This window comes from Sapajus apella, unplaced genomic scaffold (genome assembly GCF_009761245.1).
Source record: "Sapajus apella isolate SASKATOON/1434 unplaced genomic scaffold, GSC_monkey_1.0 scaffold46, whole genome shotgun sequence".
Lineage (NCBI taxonomy): Eukaryota > Metazoa > Chordata > Mammalia > Primates > Cebidae > Sapajus > Sapajus apella.
This window is the reverse complement of record NW_022436986.1, coordinates 17088016-17102938: the sequence shown is the minus strand read 5'-3', so window position 1 is coordinate 17102938 and position 14923 is coordinate 17088016. Positions and strand designations below refer to the sequence as shown.

Below are 14923 nucleotides of genomic sequence, written 5' to 3'. Positions count from 1 at the left end.
ATTTTAAAGTGTCTCAATTCTTTTTAGATTTAAGTGAGAATATAAATAAGCAAATATATTCTTATCAATGATATTGAAAAATAAGTAAAAATGTTATAAAACGTTATCACTCCACACTTTAAAAAAATATGCTGCATCTAATCTAAGTATATTTTAGTTGCAGAGCATTGTTGAAGTGTCAACTACTCTCTGGAGGTTACGTTGGGTCCTCCATAAAGAAAAAAATATTCTCATGTCATAGATTGGTTGACAAGTGCTATTCTGGGGTTAAGGAGTTGTGGGGGTAGGCAGTGCTGACCACAGGAAAGTTGAGCAGCAGATGCTGGCTTTGGGCAAAGAACCTTTGATGCACAGTGACTTCTTTGAAATGTTGGGAATGATGGTTCTTGTGGGAACCTGCATTACAAAATGTCTATCCCACTGAGAATAGAAATGCAGAATAATAGGGCAATGATACCATATCTAGAAACCATCTGTGTTTACAGATTCCCTAAATAACAGGTCAAATAGATTTTACTATGGTAAATATTCCAGTTGCAATATTCTGCAACATTTTTGTCTGTCTCAAGTATTTTAAGCGAGATTTCTGGGCCATGTGGCTTTTCTAGTAAACTTCAGTGACATGCAACCACTGAGAAGAGACCTTGTCATTTATTTTACTCCAACCGCCTTTGATCTCGAGGAGAGTAATGTTGTGAGAAATCTTGGGGTTTCTACATAATCACAAGATGGTATACAGGACCAAATGTTCAAATTCTTTGCTTTTGGTTTTCTGTTGCATGTGCTATAGAAGTCTTGTGTTACCTCTATAGCTTTAAATTTGGGTCTGTGGCTTGGTTTTCATTATCTTTTCTTCTTTTTCTTTTAGTTCACAGCCATGAATGAACCACAGTGCTTCTACAATGAGTCCATTGCCTTCTTTTATAACCGAAGTGGAAAGCATCTTGCCACGGAATGGAACACAGTCAGCAAGCTGGTGATGGGACTTGGAATCACTGTTTGTATCTTCATCATGTTGGCCAACCTACTGGTCATGGTGGCAATCTATGTCAACCGCCGCTTCCATTTTCCTATTTATTATTTAATGGCTAATCTGGCTGCTGCAGACTTCTTTGCTGGGTTGGCCTACTTCTATCTCATGTTCAACACAGGACCCAATACTCGGAGACTGACTGTTAGCACATGGCTCCTTCGTCAGGGCCTCATTGACACCAGCCTGACGGCTTCTGTGGCCAACTTACTGGCTATTGCAATTGAGAGGCACATTACAGTTTTCCGCATGCAGCTCCACACTCGGATGAGCAACCGGCGGGTGGTGGTGGTCATTGTAGTCATCTGGACTATGGCCATCGTTATGGGTGCTATACCCAGTGTGGGCTGGAACTGTATCTGTGATATTGAAAACTGTTCCAACATGGCACCCCTCTACAGCGACTCTTACTTAGTCTTCTGGGCCATTTTCAACTTGGTGACCTTTGTGGTAATGGTGGTTCTCTATGCTCACATCTTTGGCTATGTTCGCCAGAGGACTATGAGAATGTCTCGGCATAGTTCTGGGCCCCGGAGGAATCGGGATACCATGATGAGTCTTTTGAAGACTGTGGTCATTGTGCTTGGTAAGTTTTGTCTTGGCTGTAACTTACTTTATAGATTCCCAATGGCTTAACATAAACCACATTATTTTATGACAGAGGTAAACAACAGTATGAATATTCACCAGGTATATAAGCAGGAATTACAAGGGGATGAGGCACCTTTATATTAAATGTCAGCTTATGAGTTTTTCTAAAATTATAGAATTAGCATTAGGGAAACATGGGTCTCAGTGGTACAATATAAATGATGATGATGTAAAAGATGTCATTGAAGAGCTTGGAATATCTAATATTGAAAATACCAGAATTACTAATCAAACTCATTTAGTTTTTCTTACAGCCTAAATTGCGAAACTTCTGCATTATGGTCTCTGTATTACAGATTTTCAGATAGAAAGTGCTTTAGTAGAATATGAATATGCGTCCATATATAGTTATTTTTATTAGTCTATTCTGTAATTGTTACTACATTATAGGTAAGTATATCAGGGTTTACTGAACAAAATGGATCGGAATTAATGATATTCTCTGATGGTCATCTTCATGAAAACTTCCTTCTTTTAATTTTCTATTTGTAGTAATGATGGATAATTCATATTTCAAGGTGAAGAGCAAGATTTGTAGACTCAAATACCTTCTGCTTTTAAATAAGCATTGTTTTTCCTGGATGAAAAATTCATAATAGTGATCAAGAATAATATATTTATTCACTTATGTGTGTAGAAGGTAGTTACACACCTTCTGTGCTGGCTCTGTGCTGGCTCCTGGGGATATACCCATGAAAAGAACAGATATGGACATTTCCTTTGAAGCTTAGAGTGAGAATTTTTAAAAATAATTACCCAATGGAATTACATATTCTCCGTAGACTATATTCACGTTAACATTTGATCAGCTTAAAAAAATCTCTTTTAAAAACCATTCATCATATCATCTTTGCCTATGGAAACTGAAAAAACCTTTTATCACCTCCTCTTTCCCCACATAAATTCAATGGAAAGAGTTCATATGGTTCTCTGTGCTCCAATTTGTATAGCATTTTTGAGTGAATGTAACATGGAATTATATGGCTCCACTGGAACTCTGGGAATTCCCTTAATTTTAGCCACTTGAAGGAGACAGTGTCTTAATGATCATTAAATAAAGCAGATTGATGCATAGGGCCCATCTGTTTTGGTTAGGGTGAATGCATCATGGACGTCATTTCCAGCTATACTCGTTGGCCCTCTTGTAGACCTGTGAGAATAATAACTAAGCCTTGGGATCATTGACACACCTAAAACCTTGCCTAACTAACTGAAACACTGAGGACCCCATCACCTCAGATATGAGATTGTCTTATTCTATCCAGTGAAGATTAGTGAATTGCAAAAATGGTTCCTCTGTATATTTATTAACAGGACCTTAAGCACACCTACGCCACAAGGCCATATTTTCCGTGATGTGGACGAAACACATCTTGGTTTACCATGGATGCTATTTTTGTATGAAATAAAACATGAGACATTAAATAACATGAGACATTGTACTTCTATATTGACTCAAATGTTTATTTGTTGATGATCTAAATGTTGGTTGATGTTTTTTATATGTATGAACTTTTTCTATTATAGTGCTACTCATAGTTCATAGAATTGCCAGCAGCAAATGGCTACTGAACTTGGGACTACTAACCTGCCAAGTTCTTGTTTTAATTTTGACCTTTGTATAATATCTTGTGTATTACAGTGTGCATTGTACTGAATGATTCATGTAATACTAACTTTTGTGCGTCATTGAGTTGTTCTTCAGGTTGAAATAATCATTTTGAGGCTATAGGAGCTAGTGTTTGAGTGTACATCTGCCCAAAATGCCTCTTTCCCATGCCTAACCACTGCCGCTATACAACCACTAACTTTAAAATAAGAGAAATAATATTTAAACTAGTATACTCCACAAAGATCTAATGCAGTTGACAGCTTTGGAATAAATAGCATGATTTTTAAAGCTATGAGTTGGAAGAAGTGTTAGAATAACATGGAAAATCCCATCAGGGTAATGGGTCAAGGTATTTGGTGAAGAAAGATGGGGATATGATTGTAATATAGGAAGCAGAAATTAAATGGACCATAGCCTTTTTGAGAAAAGTAGCGAGAATAAGAGAATGGGCAGGATGTGGGCAGGGAGTGGTTGGAAAGCTTAGAATAGGGAAGTCACAATCCTAACAGATGTTTGTCAAGGCATGGTGCCTAATGCCATTCGTACAATATGCTCCCTGTTTGAATTGTAAATGTCCATCCTTAGATAGGCATGGCAATATGGAAGACATGGGTTGGTCTTGTCATAATGTAGGCAAACCCCAAAATTGGGGCTCAGCCTGGGAGAGTTCTTGTCTCTGCCCAGGAAGGAATTCAAGAGTGAGCCAACAGTGAAAGAAAGCAAGTTTATTAGGGCAACGGTATACAGCAAAATGACCACTACGTCGGCTGAGCAGGGCTGTCTCCTAGGCAGCATAGCACAGAGTAGCACTCATGGATTGCTGCCTAGCTATATTTGTACCCACTCTCCTCTCCTCTCCTCTCCTCTCCTCCCCTCCCCTCCCCTCCCCTCTCCTCTCCTCTCCTCTCCTCTCCTCTCCTCTCCTCTCCTCTCCTCCCCTCCCCTCCCCTCCCCTCCCCTCCCCATTCCTCCCCTCTCCCCCTCTCCCTTCCCCTCTCCCTTTTCTTTTTTGAGACAGAGTCTTGCTGTATCACCCAGGCTGGAGTACAGTGGCACAATCCCAGCTCACTATAGCCTGGACCTCCTGGGCTCAAGCAGACCTCCCACCTCAGCCTCCCAATGAGCTGAGAGCTGAGACTACAGGTGCATACCACCACACCCAGCTTTTTTTTTTTTTTTTTTTTGTAGAGACAGGGTTTTGTCATGTTGCACAGGCTGGTCTTGAGGTCCTGGGTTCAAGTGATCTTCCCACCTTGGCCTCTCAATATGCTGGGATTGTAGACATGAGCCACCATGCCTGGGCCTCCACTCTTAATTATTTGTGAACTTCCCGGAAAAGGGATGGGGAGTTCCTGAAACCATGTAAGGTTAACTTCCAAGTCATTGCCATCACATTTTTAAACCCTCATGGTGCTGGTAGGAGTGTCTGATGCAAATGTATTATAATTTCTGGTCCTTGCTAATTCTGGTTGGTTTCTTTGCTACATCCTGTTTTGATCAGCAGGGTTGTGAAAACAAGTCCTGCTGACCTCCCGCTTCAGTAGGAACAAGAATTCTGGTCTACTCGAAGTTCTTCTCTTTGTAAATTAGTCTGTTGATAATCTGGTTATTTTACTTCGGTTTGTGCATATTTGGTTTTTAATATTTGTCTTTACTGATGGACAGCCAGCTGTGTGAGGGCAGGCAGGATTGTAATGATTTGTTGTCTTTTTTTTCCACATTGCCTGTCACGGCTGTTTGGTACACAGTAGGTACTCACAGGAGTGCATGTGATGACAAAACCAAGTTTCTGTGCCTTCAAAACTGAAGAACAGAGCCACTGTAATGAATCCACTACAGTAAATGCCACTTTATTCAGCTATGTGGGAGCCAAGCCTAGCGGCTCTCTTTCGTTCCACGCTTTCTAAAATACAGCAGCTTGGAAAACGCCTGGCTACAATGGGTGCTCAGTAAATAATGTGTTTGTTTTACTTTCATTTATCCTGGGAATGATCAAAATGACCCCTGGGTTTTAGACCTATTCAGTCTTCATGATCAAGAGAACAATTTGTTGGTCAGCAACTGAATTCCTGTGAGTCAACTTATATTAAAATAAAGGCACCTTTGAAATTAATGATGGGCAATATCAATGGTTGGTTTTTAAGCATAATCTTGTATTTAGCTGCTTTTGAGTGAGTACTGGACCTTAATAATTATTTTTAGTTGCGAAATACTTATGTGGCATAAATCATGTGCTATCTTAGAAATCGGTATTTGTAAATAACAACCCTATGGAGTATGGGGACTGTTATTGATTTGTTATCCTTATTTTCCAGATGATAAAAACTGAGGTGCGGAGAGGTTAGGTAACTCTTCCACCACCATACAGGTAGTAAGTGTAGGAGCTGGGATTCAAGGTCAGGCACTTGGGTTTCAGAGCCCAAGTATTTTTTCCCTCCATGTTATGCTATTTCTCTTTAATCAAAACAACTAGCAGCACATGCTGTATGAGTTATGACATTTGAACAGCAAGCCGTGTGCTATTAAATTGAAACACTGTGATCTCATTTGTTTCTGTTGAAACTGCCTAGCCTTGCTGCCTGGGCTTTGTTTCCCTGGGCAGAAAAAGCTTTTAAGGGAGGAATCTTTTCTTCCTTTTGCTTCTGATGACTCTCATTTCATCCACCCTTTTCCACTGTTTGTTGTTGTAGCACCACTAACGAATGGCTTCTGATTGAGGGAGGATTTTGTTCAAGGTATAGTTAACTTGAAGGTTCATTGTCCTAGCATGAAGTCATGTAATCCCCTCCCTAGGCTTGAAGTCTCCCTACTTGACATTTTACCAAGAATTCCTTCTGAGTCGGTTCCACCATTGAATCAGAGTGGCAGTCAAGATGTTCTTCCTTATTTGACCACGGCGTGTCTTGAATTATAAGTCCTTTCCTTTCTGGCTGTATTCTTTGTGATGACGCTTCTGTCTGGGATACTTAGTAAGGAGGAAAACCAGAATTTGAAAAGAGAAAATCATGGTTAAGTTGTGGAAATTTTTACACCTGAGTCCTGGGAGAGACATAAACTAAAATGAATCCAGGTGTGGCTCATCTCTTTGGGGAGAAAGGGAGTGTTTTGGGGAGACAAAAATAGTGTTTTGGAGGGACAAAACACTGTTTTTCTAGTTTGATCTGTTCTGATTGGAAACGATCACCATGGAAGCCAAATTACTCCTTATGTGTTATATACTCTGTGCTAGGTTCAGTACGCAGCCTTACTCTTTTGTGTTGTTTATAATCTTACATCAAGGAGTTGCATTTTCCTCATTTTACTTTGAGGGAACTGAATTAGGATAGGATAAGTAGCTTGTCTAAGATCGTTCTTTTTGTAAGTGGCAGAGCTGGAAATCAGCTGTCAGATTCTTGTAGACCATGCCTTTTGGTCACAGGACATGGACTCTTCACATACCATGGTGACTGTCACCAGTGGTGACAAAAGTGGGAGTCAGATAAGTTTAAGACCATTGTTTTCTTGTTCATTCTGATGAAAAATTTAATTTGGCTGTATCCTGTTAGTAAATCTGTATGTACTTCTCTTTTCAGTTTACTTCAACAAACATGTTGTTGAGTGCTAATGGTGTGCTAACGTATAAAAGAACATTCTTTATAGAGCTTATGATGTAGTAGAGGAGACTAAAAAAGAGTTGCAAAGCGCTCAGGTTCCTGTGGTAGTAGAGTTATGGGCAGAGAGGGATGATGAGTAGAGGGACAGGAGGGGCTCCCAGAGGAGGCAATATTGAGCTGAGTCTTGCTGGATGTAGAGGAGCTTGCCTTACTGTAGCATTGGGTGGAGGAGAAGGTGACCAGGTTATGAGCAATGATGATAACCTTTGAGGAACTCAAAGTAGTCAGGTGTGATTAGTGTATAGTGGATATGCCAGATGGAGTTTTGACAAGAGGGTCAAAATCTTTATAACATACTAAGAAGTTTGAGCTTCTGTCTGTGGGAGATGGGAGATACCAAAGGGTTCCCCAAGATCTAAAGAACACCAACTTCTTATAGGTAGCATCCTCACATAATGTATCGTCCACACTGAGATGCTTTGGGGAGTGAAAACAGGCACTAACCGTCGGGACTCTGGGATGACAGGCGTAAATCCAGTCTGTTTAGGGCAACCGAGGATGTATGGTCACCCTCCTCCAAAACTCTGCTATTTGTTCTCTTTTTATTTTAGAGCCGGGGTTTCACCATGTTACCCAGGCTGGCCTTGAACTCCTGAGCTCAAGTGATCCGCCCACCTCAGCCTCCCAAAGTGTTGATATTACAGGCGTGAGCCACCATGCCCAGCCAATAGTTTTTTCTATGTTCCCTTTGAGCTTTTCAAATGCTGCTCTCAACATTGGACTTGTATTACTGTGTATAATTGGTAAAGCTTTTTAAAATTAATTAATTTTTTTAAGGCTGGCGTCTTTCCAGATTTAGAATTTTTAGAACTTGAAAGGATCCCTAAAATTATATCATCCAAATCCCTCATCTTACAAATGAAGAGACTGAGGCCCCCAAGTTAATTGAAAATTTCAGGTCTTAGCTCATGATCCAAGCCAGAATCCAGGTTTCCTGACTTCCACTGAGGTACTGTTTTTATTGCCTCTGCCTTGTTCAGTCCCATCCATACTTTCCATCATCTTCTTTTTTGGGAACATCAGCATGTATTTATGTGGCTAGCCAGGATTAGGTGTAAACATTGTGGTTGTGAAGGTGACTGGTTCTCACAGAAAGAGTTTCCTTGAATAGGTCTTCTTATAACCAATTGGTAATCTCCCTCCCTAATGAAACCTTGAAAAAAGTCATCTGAAACTGAATTGCTTGTACATTATTAGCATCAGATGTGGTAGCTTTTCACATATATTAACATCCTGTTAGGTTTCTTGACAACAGCATTGTATTACTATTTTTTATTCCACTTGGTTTTTATATGAAGTTTGTGCGTGCGGTCTCTCTCTCTTTCTCTCTCTCTCTCTCTCTCTCTCTCTCTCTCTCTGTGTGTGTGTGTTCACTGAGGCAGGGCACCTCTGGAATCTACTCTTCACTCTGACATGAACTCTCTGGGTGATTCTGGGCAATTTACTTTCCCTGAGTGTTAATTTTTCTGTAGGATGAAGTTGACCAATTTGATTTCCAAGATTACTTAGGATTCTTTTTATTCTATAAATAAAATTGTAAGGACAGTAACTACTGTGGATCAACCATATAGGGCTTTCTAGAGGAAAACTTGAAATGGGATTGGGACAAAAATAAGGGACTATGATTCTTCTTTGTCTAAACGGTGCATCCCACCTTCTTTTTATTTTTCAAGGCTAGTCGAGTAGAACAGTGGGAATGGAGAAAGAACAAAGAGATCTGTAATTGGTTATGATCAATTAGTTGTGCACCTCCCTGCACTGGGTCCAGCCATTACCTTCTCTAATAATAAGCTTTTAGATGCCCTATCCCCCATTAAAAGGAGTGGCGAGTGTATAAAGGATCATCTCAAAGAGATGAATTTGGGGACTTTACTTTCCTGTGGAGAACCATGTGGCAGGAAGAGAAGACTTCCCAATTGGTCCTGTTGGTAGGGGCAAGGAGTGGATACAGAGTCTCTTATTTCCTGGCCACAGGTGACCAGCTACACATTCTGTTACTCTGAAGAGAAATTAAAGCTTCCCCAAGTCTCCTGAGGTCCCAGTGGCATCCCTGTGAAGGCCTCTTTGAGGAAGAACCTGAGAGAATATTCATGAGAGCCTCGATTGTTTGGCCCCGCCAGTAGGCTGCTTGGCACCAGGGGTGGTGGCCAGGAGAGAGTCCTTGCAAAAGTCCCACAGTGCTTCCCAGACCCCACACCCTGGGCTTGGGTCAAAATAGAAAACAACTTTCAAACACCAGCTCTTTATACCCTTTTGTTGCCCATCTCCATTCAAATATTTTTTCTCAGAAGAAACATTTAAACAGAAACAGAAACCAAAAATACCACATGAACCTAACAGAGTTTCTTTTGAAATGCGGACAGAGGAACCAGAATATGAAGCTTTTATTTTAGCTCTGTCAAGAGTGATTCAGGTCTTGTCTGGCTGAGACTCTTGTTCATCCAAATATGAATATTGGAAATTCATTTACTTTTCCTGGCCGTAGTAGGTAATAAATGATGCAAATATTCGTTAAATGAATTGTGGTGACCAATGCGAATCACTGTTGCCTACGGGCTGAGAGTTTAGATTTGGAGTAAGATAGGCCAGAGTTTGAAGTTCAAATCCTGGCTCTTTGCTTATGAATTCCATAATCCTGAATAACTGACTTAACCTCTCTGAGGCTTAGTTTCAGAATTAATAAAGTAAGAATTATAGGCCCTTTCTCAAGTGGTTGTGAGCATTAGATGAACAGTTTTATGTAAAGCACATATATGTGGCTTACAGAAAACACTTAATGGTAGCAAGTATTATGATTACTCTTAGGTTCTGTCCTCATGAGCACTCCCCTCCTTTCTCTTTCTTTTGATACATCCACATCCATTCACATCTACCTACACATGAGGTCTATGTATGATTTGATGTTTGAGATGATGCTTCATTTCTATGACATAGTATGAAGTTACTATTGTGTTCTAGCAGCTATTGGCTTGAATCATACCCTGTAAATTTTCATCTCAAATGGATGGCCTTTGCTTTTACTGCAGCTTTGCCTATGCCCTACTTGTTGAGCCTCAGGCATATTTATGAAAAATCCTATTAGCATCCCGGGAAATGCCAATAATTTTGACCTGCTAACTCCCCAGAGAAGGTTAAATGGTGTTGACTATTAAAATGAACTTTGGAATGGAATAGGGCACTTTGTTAATATCTGTAAGAAAGTCATGAACTCCCTCAGATGGATCTGCAGTACCAAGACACAGCTGAAAGCTGAGGCATCATCTAGGGCCAGTGGTCTCTAAACGTTTTGGCCTCAGGGATCAGTTTCATGGAAGACAATTTTTCCACAGATGGATCGGAGGAGAGGGGATGGTTTCTGGATGAAAATGTTCCACCTCAGATCATCAGGCATTAGACTCTCATAAGAAGCTTGCAACCTAGATCCCATGGATGTGCAATTCACAACAGGATTCATACTTCTATGAGAATCTAATGCCACCACTGATCTGACAGGAGGCAGAGCTCAAGCAGTAATGCTTGCTCATCTGCTGTTCACCTCCTGCTATGCAGCCTGATTCCTAACAGGCCACGGACTGCTACAGGTCCATGGCCTGGGGGTTTGGAACCCCTGATCTAGGGTACCATTCTGTTTCCTTTGGATCAGCAGTGAAGGACCATGTCTGGCATGTATGGAAGAAATGGCAAATGTTTGGGGTCATGAGACCTGATTGCTATTCTCTAACCAGTCCTAACTTCACAGTGTGACCATTTATGAATCCTTTAGGATTCGTCATTATTTACTTAGGAAGAAAATGATATTTATTAATAACTCCTAATCTCTCACTGCTGCCTGATGAATCACTGTGGAGAATCATCATAGCTGTTCCATGATACCAGGGCATTATCTTACTTCCCTGCACATAGAACAGGGCCTGACACTCGATTTTTTTTGTTTTGTTTTGTTTTGTTTTGTTTTTTTGAGACAGCATCTCACTCTGTTGCCCAGGCTGGAGTGCAATGGCACAATCTTGGCTCACTGCAACCTTTACCTCCCAGGTTCAAGCAATTCTCCTGCCTCAGCCTTCCAAGTAGCTGGGATTACAGGTACCTGCCACCACACCAGGCTAATTTTTTGTATCTTTAGTAGAGACAGGGTTTTACTGTGATTGGCCAGGCTGGTCTTGAACTCATGACCTCACGTGATCCACCCATTTCAGCTTCCCAAAGTGCTGGGATTATAGGCATGAGCCACCATGCCTGGCCAATATTTGTTGAATGACTACATGAAATATACCTCTTGTTCCGGATTGGGAGTTTTATAGATTGCCTAGTTAAAATAGTAACATACAGGTAGCCTAAAACTCAATGTGATTTAATAATGGGTCCCATTCAAAGGGATATTTGCCATAAGATTGTTATAATGAAGGAGCTATAACTCCCGCCTCTCAGGACTTTAAGGCTAAGTTTCAGTGCAAGCTTGTTAATAATAGTTTATTTTGTCCATAAACATGCATTGAAATCTTCTAGACTTTCTGTTAATGAGTATGGCTGCAAAGATCAACAAAAATATGTAACCTGCTTTCAAGAAGCTCTCATTATAGTAGATAATGACAGATAATTTAAATAAGTGCAATATAATATGGTAAATACAACATAATATGATAAAATAGGCAAAGTGCTATGCGAATGCTGTATTCTCACCAGGCAATGTCTGGAAAAGACTTCAAGATGAAATTGACATTGGAATTTCATCTCAGATGATGTATAGAAGTTTTCCAGGTGAGCCTAGGCCAAGAAATTATTTCTTTTTTTTTCTTTTTTGAGGTTTCAGAATGTCTTCAGGTGATTTTTATTATTGCTATAGCAGTTGAATTCATAGGCAGCTGTTTCATCTGGAAATATATAGTTCTATTTTCAGAGGTTTACAGTCTTTGCAACTTGAAGCATCATTTCTAATTCCATGATATAGATTGAAAAACTGAGAATGAACATGGGATGCACACACATGAATTGCCAAATTTAGCCAATAAATATAATTGCATGGGATATACTTATGCTAAAAAAAAAAACCCAATAATTTCTTTTTATCTGAAATTACATTTTAACTGAGTACCTTGTATTTTATCTGGCAAGTGTAACACACACACACACACACACACACACACACAGACACAAACACTATTGGCTATTGTCTGGGAAATATAGCATTTTAGATGGCAATCAATTCTATATTACACGGATTTTCTTTGTCTTATAGGCTTCCACATTATCCTGGAGTTCGATTTAACCACACAAGAAGTTTCACTTAATTACTATTTTGGCATTTTATTTTGAGTTGCCTTGAAATAAAGGATTGTATTCAGTTTATAGAATCTTGTATTTGTTTCTCAGAAATCATGCTTGCTTATGAACAAGTAATGCTGTATACTTCTATGTCAAAATTGAATTTTTCTCTTCTGTTACATAGTCGTTGTCATGTTCTTTAAAAAAAGCATTTTAATGAAATTTGTTTTTCTCACATAATTTTTTTCTTCTGTTGGTACCTTTGATATTTTTTTCTTTGAGATCTAACTAGAGCCTGTGCCTCTGAGAAGCTACTTTTTATTCGTGTATTTTAGCGAAGATGATAGTGTCTAGACTGAATGTGGTCATGGCTTTACTTAAACCCTGGTAGGGCTCCTGCACCCATAGAGGAGTTATTATAATGATCCAAAGCAAATATGAAGTTCTAGTAGGGTGACACAGCAATAACAGGGTCTTTTTGAAGAAATGGGATTTAATCTGGCATTGGGAGACTGGAAATTCATGGCTTCACTTATTTATCCTGCCCAAGTAGACTTTTGTTGACACAAAGAACACTGCATTTTAAATTGGGTTTTCCATGAGTTCATTCTAAACAGGTATTTCTGTGCTCCAGAAAGCTTCTCATATTTATATTGCAGGCATGAACTCATTCACTCAAGTTATTTTCCTTTCTCTTGGGAGAGAGAAGATAGCCACTTAAAAGCCGAGCCTTAAAGAACATGCAGAAAAGATGGATGAAGTGAATAGTCAAGAAGCTTTTGCTGTAGCCAACAAGTGATTCACCATTTTATGCTGAAGGGACTGGGTTTGCTAACCTTGCCAAGCATGTGGTACTCCTTTGTATATTGGTCCAGTCCGAGAGGAAAGGCCAAGCTATAAATTGAGAAGCTGGAATCAGTGAGTTTCTGAACTAAGGCAAAAGAGGCTGTATTTAGACATTCTTTAAAAAGTGTGTGTGTGTGTGTGTGTGTGTGTGTGTGTGTGTGTATAAAATGATCAGATGGTAGAGATTAGAGCACTGGCTTTGTTTACTTTGGCAAATTATAATGTTTTAGAGGAAAAGCGAAGATGCTTTAATTAAAAACACTATTTCTGCGGCACCATATGTGTGTTCTAGAGTTACTAGTACATGCGAACTCCTTAGAGTGGAAAAGAATGCTATAGAAACAAAATTTGAGTAGCTATAACTGTAGTTTGTTATATAGTGAGACAGTAAGATTAATGTAATTCCTTAGTGGAATTTCTTAATGCTTTAGTTCAGTCTAAATTAGTACTAATACTTTTAAAGCAAGAAATCAGTCTGAAAGCATTTGTAAATTTAAAAAGCATTAAAATTAGAAGCAGAAACAAAAAAATACATTCACTTCCATATATTGCTCTATCTATAACTATTTACTACCATTAAATTATAAAATATTACATGTTCAATTTACTGTCCTTCTACAGTTACTGATTTATAACTTTACTACTAATAGATGCAGCTTTATTACTAGGAAGCTTATTGAGATCATGGGACATTTTGACCCATTGTTTTGATTAGACATTGAGGACATTTTTGTACTATCTTTACAAATATGGATATTTAAATCAGAATTACAGTAACATTGAGTTTTATTGAGAAGACATTTCTGGAGTATATATTATTAATTCACTTTAATCCCTTCAACATATAGCACAGTGGAAATATTTCTAGTTTGCTACAGTTTTCAGATTTAACTAAAATGTTCATAAGAATAAAATCTTTGTGTATAAATTACACAATAAAGGCTTAACTTATTGATTAGTTTTTTAACATATCAAATTGCAGTAACTAAAGCATCTACTATTGTGAGTTATTTTTCCTCTCATGTTTACTTTTCCTGGGCCTTATTTTACAGCTAAACTTTATAAAAAAGGTTTGATTCATTTGTGAAGTTCTAATATGTAATACACTTTATTGTGTGCAGTTTGGCTGTTTTCAATTTTTCCTACTTTTCTTAACTTTTCCTCGGTCAATATTTTTAGTTTTGAGAGTTAATTAAAAAAATACAGTGATAATAATAATGGTTAACATTTGAGTGCTTACTAATCATCAGGACTCATCAAGTCATACTTTTTCCCAAACTGAGTATAATTTTGAGTACAAATCTTAATCTTTCTGAATTTCAGCCCCTTCATCTACCAAATACAGAAAATATATTTTTGTGAGGATCATATTGGATAATGAATGTGAAAGCTCTTTTTATAGGAAGTGCCACACAAATGTAAGCTATGAATGTTTTTGCAGCTGCTGCTTATAGAGCAGTGACCCAAATTAAAAAAAAAAAAAAAAAAAACGTGGAATGCTAAGTAAGAAATGTGATGTAGTGTGGTTGCAAAGGCATTAGCTGTATTCTAATTTCAGATTTGCCACTTACTAGTTGAGATGACATTGTACAATCCACTTAACCTTAACGACGACTTCTTTATCTGTACAATAAAGGATTCACTGCATCAGTGTTTCTCCAGGTGGTCTCAGGACCACCTTGCATTGGAGTCACCTGGGATGCTTGTTAAACAGGCTGATTTTTGGGCCTGAGCCTAGACTATTGAAGCAGAATCTTTGTGTTGGCACTCAGGCATCAGTACTTACGTCACACAAACCTCGACAATGACAGTGCGAGGCGTTGCTGGCTTTGGTTTAAATTACATGGCATTCAGCCTGTCCTTGTTCAA

The 14923-nt window shown here is 38.9% G+C and overlaps 1 protein-coding gene across 1 annotated transcript in view; it reads left to right on the top strand.

The window, feature by feature from the left end:
- The window catches only part of LPAR1 (lysophosphatidic acid receptor 1), a 35268-nt gene extending 31632 nt beyond the window's left edge, over positions 1–3636 (top strand). Inside the window, exon 3 of the mRNA XM_032240333.1 lies at positions 869–3636. Coding sequence (XP_032096224.1) covers positions 869–1666 — 798 coding nt within the window. The 3' untranslated portion in view covers positions 1667–3636. The remainder of the gene's footprint in view (positions 1–868) is intronic.
- Positions 3637–14923: the final 11287 nt, after the last annotated feature.